At 46.2% G+C, this 10769-nt stretch overlaps 1 protein-coding gene across 1 annotated transcript in view; it reads left to right on the top strand.

Annotated features, from left to right (window-relative positions):
• The first annotated feature begins 1189 nt into the window (after positions 1–1189).
• LOC109316627 (cytokine receptor common subunit beta-like) overlaps positions 1190–10769 on the top strand; it is a 20198-nt gene continuing 10618 nt past the window's right edge. Inside the window, exons 1-8 of the mRNA XM_019544853.1 lie at positions 1190–1512; positions 2351–2525; positions 4770–4899; positions 6662–6846; positions 7417–7574; positions 8361–8532; positions 9108–9243; positions 9342–9502. Coding sequence (XP_019400398.1) covers positions 2462–2525; positions 4770–4899; positions 6662–6846; positions 7417–7574; positions 8361–8532; positions 9108–9243; positions 9342–9502 — 1006 coding nt within the window. The 5' untranslated portion in view covers positions 1190–1512; positions 2351–2461. The remainder of the gene's footprint in view (positions 1513–2350; positions 2526–4769; positions 4900–6661; positions 6847–7416; positions 7575–8360; positions 8533–9107; positions 9244–9341; positions 9503–10769) is intronic.

The raw sequence follows: 10769 nt of genomic DNA on the forward strand, positions 1-10769 counted from the left end.
AGATTAAGGACAATAAGAAGTCCTTCTTTAAATACATAGGGGTGTAAAAAGAAGGTTCCGGGTAACGTGGGGCCCTTGCAGGACGCGTTGGGAAATCCGGTCATCGCACCAGACAACAAAGCCAACATGTTTAATGATTTCTTTGCCTCCGTCTTCCTAAGTAGAGACCAGAACAGCCACCTCCCTGCTGGGCCCCCCTCAGGCCCCAGGGGAGGCACACCTAGGCTTCAGGTGGTTGCAGCAGAGGGAGAGAGGGGCACAGAGACAAATGAGCTGCCAGAGCCTGCAGGCAGCCAGGAACTCAGCTTGGCCCCGCTGTGTGTGGAGCAGTGCCCAGCAGGTAAGTGTGCAGGGGAGAAGGAGGGGGATGGAAGGGGTGGAAAGGGGAAGATTGAGGCCCCCTGTGGTGAGGGAGGGAGTGGGGTAGGGGCTGAGGTGAGCAGGGCCTCGGGGTGGGTCATAGGACGGTCAGAGCCCAGACAACTCGTCCAGAGGCAGGGGGGGCTCCCTCCACTCTGTGTACCCCCAGGGCAGGCATGGGGGGCACGTCCCCCCTGGATCTGTGCATGGGGCAGAGGCTGGCTGCCACTGAAGGCTGGGCTCTGTGCCTTACTGCCAGTGCCCCAGCAGCCATGCAACACCACATGTCTCCTGTCACTGGGTGGGCAGGGGCCTGGGTGCAGCTAGCATGCAGGAGGCACGTGGCATTGTGTGGCTGCTGAGGCAGAGCCAGTGAGGCACAGTGCCCAACCCGCAGCAGCATTTACCAGCTGAGCATTTTCTCTCTCCACCTATGTGGCTCTGGTTATAAGGGCACCCAAGGAGGACTTCCAAGTGTACACAACAGTGGCCCAGATGCAGTTGAATGGGTAGAGACAATGGTGAAGTTTTCATTTTTATTGTCAGTTATGTATTTTTTGTATATAGCCAGAACCTTTTCCTGGGGATTTGACTACCATATAAGTGACATGCTTTTCTTTCAGCATTTGCTCTTCTCCCACATTTTCCTAGCAATATTGCGGGGGTAGGAGATGGGTACACATGGACAGATTCTGGTGCCAGTGAGTTAGTCCTGATTTCTACAAAATTCTAAGCCCTAGTCCTTGAAAACTGTTTAAATAATAGTAATAATAATAAAAGAGTTAAGTGTAATGAATGAAAAAAAATGCTTCCTCTTCCTCTCAGATACAACTGAGCAGGCGCTTGGAGCATTTGAAACACAGTAGAAATAGGAAGTTGAAGTTCAAGCACTTGTGACTCAGTGGTAATAAAGGCGGTGTCTGCTCTGGTAAAAAATAGTTGGGCTATGCACAGCCAGCAAAGTTCCAGCCTGAATCAGTGCAAAAAAGGAGGTGGGAAGGAACACGTTTCAGGTATATTTCCTAGGTGTACGGTCCCGTTTTGGGAAGTGTCATTCCTGGTGCTGGTTCCTGCATCCAGAAAGCTGAAGCTACTGGTGGGTGAGGACAGAGGGGGTCATCTGCCCAAGTGCTCTGACAGCTCTTGGCTCAGGTAAGAGAGCTGGGCCAGCATTGGGATAGAGGTAAGTGGTAAACTGGAACCCATCCAAACAAGTCATGAGCCACTAGAGTCAGCTGTCTCATCGGATGTCTTCTGAGTCATGATTTCGTAGGAGTCCTTTAAGCAGCATATTACCTGATGAAATGGTTTCGTGAAGCTGTAAGTTATTTTGGGTGGGCTGGGCCTCCTTTTCTATGTTCTCTGGAGGCAGGAAAGTTCATGTTCCCAGGCACAAGAAGCCCAGCTGTAGCTGTGCTCAGGGACTCCGTTAGACTCTAGCTGGCAGCCATGCAGAGTTAAAATTATTAGTAGCTCAACTCTATCCATTTTAATTGAGTTACATCTGCAGAGACTATGGCTCAAGGTCTTGGCAGCACTGAATTCAGCTTTGAATCTCTGCATTCACCCCTGAAAAAGAAAATAAGGATTCACTAGGATTGTTTCTGTGGTTTAAAGCTTCCAGTGGGCACTGCTTCAAGGTGGTTCTCACATGTCTTGCCCGTTGATGAGTAGTCTATTGTATGTTGTGGGGAGCTGAAGGAGGAGCGAATGTGGAGACTGAATCCCCCTTTCCATGGATAACAGTTGCTTCTTGCTGTCAAAGCAGTTATAGGAAATCCTTGCATATTATGAGCAGAGCACAGCTTATTTTCAGTTCTCTGTGCAACCACCCAAAAAGGTGAGGACTTCACTCTTCCAGGACGGACAGTGTATATTTTTGAAAGGTCCACTCAAGACAGGGCAGGGGGAGCGGGTGATGTTTTACATTTCAGAGAAGACTCCAGTATCAGTCATCGTTTCACAAGAATTTTGCCTCCTTGTCCTTCAGGCAACACAGAAGGACTAGAAAGCGTGGGTGAGCACCAGAATAGCAGGTCAGAAGCACAGAGCGCTAACTCTTGAATCAGGGTCCAACTTGTGTGTGCCGGCACATGTGACCATGAGGGAATTCTGCATTGTGGTGCTGGCACTCTGCTTGGCCTCTGTGGTTGGAGAAGAACAAGGTGAATTCCCAATTCTTTACCTCCTTTTTTTTTCTTCCCTTCCCTTCCCTTCCCTTCCCTTCCTTTCCCATCACCACTTCTCCCCTGCCCTCTTTCAGCCCTATCACTTTTCTGTCCTCTGTCTCCTTCCTTTCCACTTTCCTCTACTCTCTTCCTCTCTCTGCTGTTCCATGGATAAACAGACAGCTGAGAGGGCAACTCTTCAGTGGGACTGGTGAATGGATAGTACAGTAACAGACTGGATGGTGGAAGGATAGTGAGGGAGGAAGTGGAGTTGTGAGACTAAGAGTAGGTGGTGACTGGCTGGGTGAGCAAGTGGAGAATTAGACAAGTGGATGGGGGATGAACTGAAGGTGATGTGGTGGGATAACTAGGCCCCTGAAGGTGAGTGGAGGGATGAACAGGTAGGGAATTGCAAGGGCTAATAGATCAGAATTGGAGTATAAATGGAGCATTTGGAGTATGTGAAAGTGATCAGGGCCAATATCAAATATATCAGTTTATATAAGGAAGTACACCCCCTACCAGGTCTCCCAGTTTTTTCTCTGCCATTACTGGGAGCAAAGAGATGTTTTTCTCATGTCCATCAACTCTAGGTATAACCTCCTATGTTCTATTTAGAACTGATCTGTGAATTTTTACAACTAGTTGAGCATAGTATAACTCTGTGGGAGGAAGTGTTTTAAATTCATCAGGAATTTCTCCTAGAGTCTCAAGACCCAGGTCTGCATTAAAAACATGTGCAGTATGAACCCTAGAAAGAATAGCCCAAGACATGCCCCATACCTTTCCAGTGGTGGAGAGGCACATGTTTGATATCCACTGTGTTTTGAAGTATCACCTCTACCCGCATCCAATAAGTTATTTGCAAGGTTTTCACCCATCAGCATCTCAGGAAAAGATGTCTGAAGATACAGGCATACTTGGTCTCTGAGACCAGTAAACTAAGAGATACATATTTAGGCTAAGTCCCACCTCAGACAGGACAGCCCTGTTCTCAAGAAGTCCTTCATCTTCCAGTCCTGAAAGGCATCTACCAGATCCTATTTAGATTTTTGTGTCCAGCACAGGACTGGGGAGAGGCCAGCAAATACACTGTCATACCAGAGCACCGTCAGCTTTGCCAGTCCCTAGAAAGGTGTCTTGGACATGCTGACTTAAGCTTCAGTAGCTGTCATGATACACAGACTACTCTAGTGCCTACTCTGCCAATAGGACTGTCACAAAAGAGCGCGCTCCCTGTTTCCATGCTCCTTTGGTACCTCCTTCCATTGTTCTGGGTCCTAGCTTCACAGAGCTCCCTTACAACAGGGTGGAGAAAGCATCAGCTCTGGAATTGCATCTAATAGCTGGCTGTTTTGTCCTGAGATACATATTTCCTTGTTCTCCATGTGTTGGATTTTTAAAACCTGCCCCTTTCTAAGACTTAGCTCTCTCACAAACCTGTGTGGACCTTCCTTTGACCCACTGAGAAATGCTTCCCTAGAACATCTCTCTCTCTTAAGACTGCCTTCCTAATGGCATGATATCTGCTAGCAGGCCAAGTGAGCTACCAGAATTAGTGTCCAATCTCCCCTCAGCATAAATCCACAAAAGCCTTTTGAGGCCTTTTCAGGACTAAGGTCAAAGAGGCTCTGTATGCTGGCTGCCTGTGGTGCCTCTCGCATAAGTGAAACATTATTGCCAACCTTTGTCCAAATCTCAGGAACCAGGTCCCCAAATTCATGAGAATAGCTTAAGTGAGAGAGAGAAAACAGTGCATTTGGGGGCCTGTTGTCTGTTATGTTGTTGGAGCTCCATGCTTCAAAGGTATCTTAGATTTCTCTGCAAATGTGTAAGCCAGAAACCCACCATATTTTACATGAAAACTAAGATTCTTAGACAATAACCTTAATCAAGAAGTTGGGGCTTTTAAGAAAAGCATCGGCTATCATGATAAAAATCATAAGACTTGGCAACCTCGTGACTGCCATGGGCTGACTTTAACAACAGATGTTACAGGTAAGCACCTTCTCATTTCCAGTCTCTGAACAGTGAAAGTCAGGAATATGAGGTTTTTATTAATAAAATCCTTGATTTATGCACTAAATGAAACACAGGAACTCCCTTCAGAGCTTATCTGCTAGTTTCTTCCTTCTACATCATTGCCTTTCCTATCATGACAGCAGATTGTGTGTCTGTCCTATTGTTCCTTGCCACTCACCATTATAACCTATGCTTTTTGTATTTGTTTTCCACTCGCAGAGAGTATCCCAATGAAGAGCCTACACTGTTATAATGACTATGCTTCACAAAAAACCTGCACGTGGGAGGAGTGCTCAAAGGCACATCAATTCCTGAATATGACTCTTTTCCATACTGATAGTTGCACACCGTAAGTATATGAACTCTGCGCTGCTAGAGAGAGAGATGTGAGGAGCTTCCTGGACCTAAAATAGGGGGCGAGGGGGTGAGAAGCGGGTCTGAGCTGGGCTCTGAGTAGCATGTACACATCTATGTTGGGCTTTTGCATGGGTGAAAGTTGAAGACCCTATGAAGGTCTGCTTTGGAAAGAGGGGAAGATGAATACAACGTGGATGTATTATTCAGGTTATTCTGATTACCTCTTGGTCATTCTCTACTGGTTTTGCTGTGGGATTCTAGTTGTTAGAGCATATTAGGTTACTGCACCTGGTGTGGAGAAGGAGCCACTACAGTAGAAGCAGGGACAAAGGTCCTTTATCAGCAAATGGGAGAGAGATTTCTCCTTACATGACCCATCTGTGTAGTAGTGTCAGCAGGAACAAGGCTCTGATTGTGTCTGTTCTACAAAACATGGATGGCTGGAGAGGAAGAGTGAATGGCTCTGTGTGTTTGCTTATCGGGTTTCCTCCTAGGGGGGAGAGGCTTTGTATGTTAGTATCTCCCCGCTACATCTGCTTTCTTCTGAAAGGGGAAGTAAGCTGTCAGGCTGGATGGCACACTAGGAGAGGGAGGGACAGGAGAGGAAAAATAGGGGAGGGAAGAAGAGAAAGACATTTTGTGGAAATGAGAGCTGTGTGTGAGGAGAGAAAGAATCAGGGTTGGGTCAAAGAAAGTGAAGAGAAATGGGAAATGGTCACTGGTATCTTCTTATGAGGCAGAGATGCAGAAATCACTTATGACTTGATCTTTGGTGTTATTTGGCTCTCACTGTCTTCATCCCTGTTAGAGAAAGTCAAGTCAAAGAAATTCACCTTGCACTTAAGAGCAGAAGTGACTGAATGTTTGGATGGTCCTTAGCTCCTGGAACAGTTAATTCCACAATCTCAGATTGGCCCAGGGAAATTTCTCTCTCACACAAAATCCTGGAAAGGCAAAATTTCACTGCACCAAAGGAGCAGAATTTTTTACTATGGCCTTCATGCCAAAGCTTAGACTGATCTTTGGCCCTTTAGATACTCTGTGCCCAGATCAGAAACAGCCTTAAGGATAAAGACCAAGAGTGTACATGCGATCAATACTCTTTGGGAAGTCAGTGTAGAGAACATGGGGCAAGCCTGATGTATTTGCAGTACTGTGTTGCTGAAGACATACCCTACACTCTCTGTAGTAGCTAGAGTTTCCTTAGTGCTGAAGGTATCATGCATGAACATGTGACGTTGCTTTGGTTTAGCTGATTATCGACAAAGACCTGAATAATTAAAACTAAGTCCATTCAGGTTACCAGCTCATCTAGTTCACCTTCCTTTATAATCAGCCTTCATGACTCAGCTGTGACCATGCTCTAGCGATGACTCCCAAGGGCTACATCAATTCTTATTTTATTTTTACAGAGGTGAGAGTTCACATATGGAAAAGAATTTAAAAAGTAAGATCCCCATGTCCCACCAAAAGAAGATACTTATTATATGTACAAGACACCCTGTCACCCTGTTTCCTGCCCCCATCCCCTCTCCCACCCCAAGCAAATTATGAAAGAACAAATCACATTTCTCCTGTTAGAAATTTTAGTCATATCCCTTAATACACTACAGGACTATATGCAACTATACTGGCAATGAACACAGTACATAGACAACACAGGATAGAAAGTGGGAACAGTTTCAAGGGCCAGATTTTGGGTTAGCTTCCTATATCTAAATTGGCTCCTTCTGGGTCTCTTTCTCTGCATGTAGCAACAGCATAGAGATGCCATGTGAGTCCCAAAGAGCAGGGGAGCACACTGACTGCCAGGGCTCCCCCGTGCAGTGGGTATGCCACAGAAAGAGCTCCTGTTTTGCAATAGGGATAAAAGATATTTACAGCTTCAAACCTGATCGGTTGCTGCAGACTGAACTGAATGTCACCCTTTTCCAGAATGGTAAGGATATCTCTCCATGTTTCCCTTCTCCCCATGAATATCTAAGATACTGCTCCCTGATCTCTAATGCCTATGGTATAATCTAGTAAGGAACTAAGTTTATTTTCAGTCATGATAGTGGCTTCTCATTCATAGCATGTAAGACAGACAAAATAGGGACAGCCCTCCCTTCACTGCCAGCACTGGGAAAACTGGTATGTCCCATGTCCTTTTTCTCTTTAGTTTTTACAGTTATGTGGATATAAATGATGTCAGACAAAACTTTTAACTCAGAAGGGTGTCCATTAATTTATTTTCCACTATAAGTGAACAAAAGCTGCCTTAGTTCCTCCCAGCAGCACCCCTATACCTGTCTACCTTCTCTTCTGTTTGTCACCATTTTCTCCAAGGTCTTGGCCCCCAAAGCTTCTGCCTTGCAAACCACCTGAGAGCTATTGGCAGCAGTCCTAGGTAATCCCACCAAAAGCTGAAGCTAGGCAGCTCTGCAGCTTTCCTTATAGACATTGGGAGGCTTAGAAAGGCCCTCTTCCCTCTCCTTCACACTTACTAATTGTCCCATCACCTTTTCAGTCCAACCACTACCACCTCAAAAGCTGTCAATCCATGTGACGATAGCAGATAATTTTCTGCTGGTATGGGAAGCAGCTGGTGGGATAAATGGAAGCCCTTTGCAGGACGACTCATTGGAATATGAAGTGGCCTACAAGAGGGACTGGGAGTCCTGGGAGGTAGGCATGAGACATATGCAGGCATTTGCTTGCACTGTTTTGAGTTGTATTATATATAAGGTATCAGGGAAGCTGCACTTACAGAACAGATTTCTCCATTCATTGGCACTTCCGGAAAACTGAAGAGGATTTGTGCTTCAGGCTAAAGCAAAATGTGTTTGTTTCCAAAACTGTTGATAAACTGAAAATTGAAAAAAATATATTTTGAATGAAAAATAATTCACTGAAGCAAAATGTTTCATTTTACTTCTGAGCTTTTTAAACAGTTAAAAGGTTGTTGTGGAAAAGTAAATCTGACATCAATTTTAAAGTGAATTGTTCTGAGTTTTAAAAATTACGTTTACTTTATATAAGCACTTTTCATTTAAATAAATTTGCTCAAAAACATTCACTGCTGTAATTATCAGCCACTGAAACCTTCATAGCTGGCACTGAAAACATCTGATCTCCTGAAAGCTGCATGTTCCACACGCCGTGCCTCTGGCATGATGTAGCTGTCTAGGGGTGTCTTCTACTTCCAGCCCTGGCTGGTCAAATTGAGAGACCCTGAAGGTGCAAAGGTGTCTGTCTGCTTTGAAAGCAATAAACTCCACACAAGCAGCATTGTACTGTGGCCTAGTCCAGGATCACAGACATGACTGAAATTCACCCCATAGCCATGCTCAAGGAAAGATATCTTCACATTCATCTCTGACATCGTCTCTCCCTCTTGTCCTCTCTCCTTCTCTTCTTTGTCCTGTTATTTCTCCTTTCTACCCACTTCCATCTCTCTCATGCCATGGACAGATTTCTTCCTCTGTGTTAGTCTCAAATACCTCCAAGCATCTCTTTAGACACGACAGCCTTGTACCTGGGAGCACCTATGTTGCTCGTGTCCGAGCCAAGCCAAGCCAGAAGAGTAACTTTACTGGGCAGTACAGCGCATGGAGCACAGAGGTGTCTTGGGAGACCCAGGCAGGTAAGTGTGATGTGAGAGAATAAGGGTCAGGATGAGGTGTTGGGGGGTGAGGAGCATTGAACTATGTGCTGTACTAGCAGTAGATGTTTGGGGCTGAGCTGAAGAGCACTGGGACATTGCTGGAATGTGATTATTATGTTCTGCTCACCCAAAGGTCCCCAGTGTCACCGTCAACTTTTACTTGAGTGGCTGTGGTGCCTATGAAAGGAACCAGATGAGTAGCGATAGAGGGTGAAGCCCTATGTTTAGTCCCACAGAAAAGGTGCCAAGTTAGCTCTGGCAAGAGCAGCACAAGCTCCTTATGCCCAGTCCCTCTGCCAGTGTGCCTTGTAGTGCTGGCGGGTTTTGTGATGACCCCTAGAGTGGTCTGCCTTGTTTACCTGTCACAGTATAGAGACTGGCTCCAAGCACTGCTGGAAGGTTGGATAGCTAGACTGACATAACACTCTAGAGTCTAGCCTGAAACAAAAAAAATTGTCTTTCCTCATAATGGTCACAGCCAGTCCCTCCTGTACTGTTGTCCCTTCGTTCATCCCTATTCTGCCTAGAGGAAGCCTCACTTCTGCCTTTCTCAGGAGATGATAGTCAACCCAAGAATCTCCGCTGCCTCTTCAATGGTGTTGATCGCCTCCTGTGTAGCTGGGAAGTACGGCAAGAGGTCACCAGCTCTGTCTTGTTCACACTCTTCTACAAGGTTACACAGACATCAGAGTAAGTGACCTGCCCCTGGCCTCCTGTAGGCACCTTTCTTCCTATGTGTCTGACCATCCCTCCCCTGCTTAAGTCAGCTTGACCTCTTTTACCCTCAGAGAGAAGGAATGCTCACCAGTTCATGAGAAGAGGTTGCCTCACATCCCCTATGTATTCCAGAGCTGTGAGATCAATATCTCCAACCCCAACCATGTGAGTCGGTACTATGTAACTGTCCGGCCCAAGAAAGAGGAGAAAAGCATTGAAGCCTGCAAGCACAGTGAGACCCTATTTACATATACTCTGTTGTGGTGAACTTGGGATTGTCTCCCAGATGTTCTCCCATGGGTAGACAACTGGCAGAAAGGGAGAAATGGACTGGCTGAGAAGGAGCTTGACAGTGATGTCAGGATGAGACAAATAGTAAGGAAAGGAAGCTTTGGCCTTCCTGACAAGCTCTGCTGTGTGAAGAGCACTGCTGTGTGAAGCTTGAAGTAGAGGAGTGTTGCTTGGCACAGCTCAGAGGAACCTTAGAGCAGGAGGATAGTGCTGGAAGGAATGCTAGGACTTAGGTAAATGTCCAGGGAAAGTTGTATAAAGTAGAGCAGGGCAAAGCAGAACAATGGTGTCATGAAAGCCAGGTTGTTTTCAGTTGTAACTTGAAGCAGTCACTGAAAATGGCATTTGCCATGTGGTGTGTGTGATAGCATGCAGCTAGCATTCCATTTTCCTTGCAGCCTTGTGTACCCCACTGCAGTGTGGGACATGTGCTGTAGCGCAATGAAGAGTTCTGGGGGAGGTTGGCTGCAAATATCCAACTTTAACTTCTGTAGGCCAACCAAAAAAATATTCCCACCAATGGGCCAGTACATTTTGGGAGGGAAAAGGTGCTGTCTTCTAACTGCATGGAGCAGGAGCATGGATGTCTCCTGTCTAGGGTTCTGCAAAATGCTGGACACTGACCAGCACCTGGCACATATGATACTTATAGCCTCTTGCTGTCAAGCATGCAAATCCTTGTCCAAATGAGTGAGCATTTATAAGTAATGCTGTGGCAGGGCCATGACTAAAGGTCTTTAGACTAATACACTACAGAACATACCTTGGACTCATTTAACACACTTGTGACTGATGCTGACAAGCCATCAGAAGTGAAGCAAGACCTGTGTATGTCTGAGGATGGCTTGCTGTGGGACCTGCTGCAGAGTGTCAACTGCTTGCTTTAGGTGAGGAAATCATCATTAACTGCTGGGAGAAAATTTGCTTCTGATATGGGACAGCCAGCAGCATGTGAGAGCATTAGAGAGCCTCTGGAGGGGCTGGACGTGTTTAAGTCAGTGGGTCCAGATGCTCTCCACCCCAGGGTGTTGAGGAAGCTAGCTGGGGTTATTGCAGGGCCCTTGGCATGGCTTTACGAGTGCTCGTGGTGCTCGGGCCAGGTGCCAGATGACTGGAAGATAGCTAACGTGGTCCCCATCTTCAAAAAAGGGAAGAGAGAGGACCCGGGCAACTATAGGCCCGTCAGTCTTACCTCAATCCTAGGGAAA

This window comes from Crocodylus porosus, unplaced genomic scaffold (genome assembly GCF_001723895.1).
Source record: "Crocodylus porosus isolate Cpor-Errol unplaced genomic scaffold, CroPor_comp1, whole genome shotgun sequence".
Taxonomy (NCBI): domain Eukaryota; kingdom Metazoa; phylum Chordata; order Crocodylia; family Crocodylidae; genus Crocodylus; species Crocodylus porosus.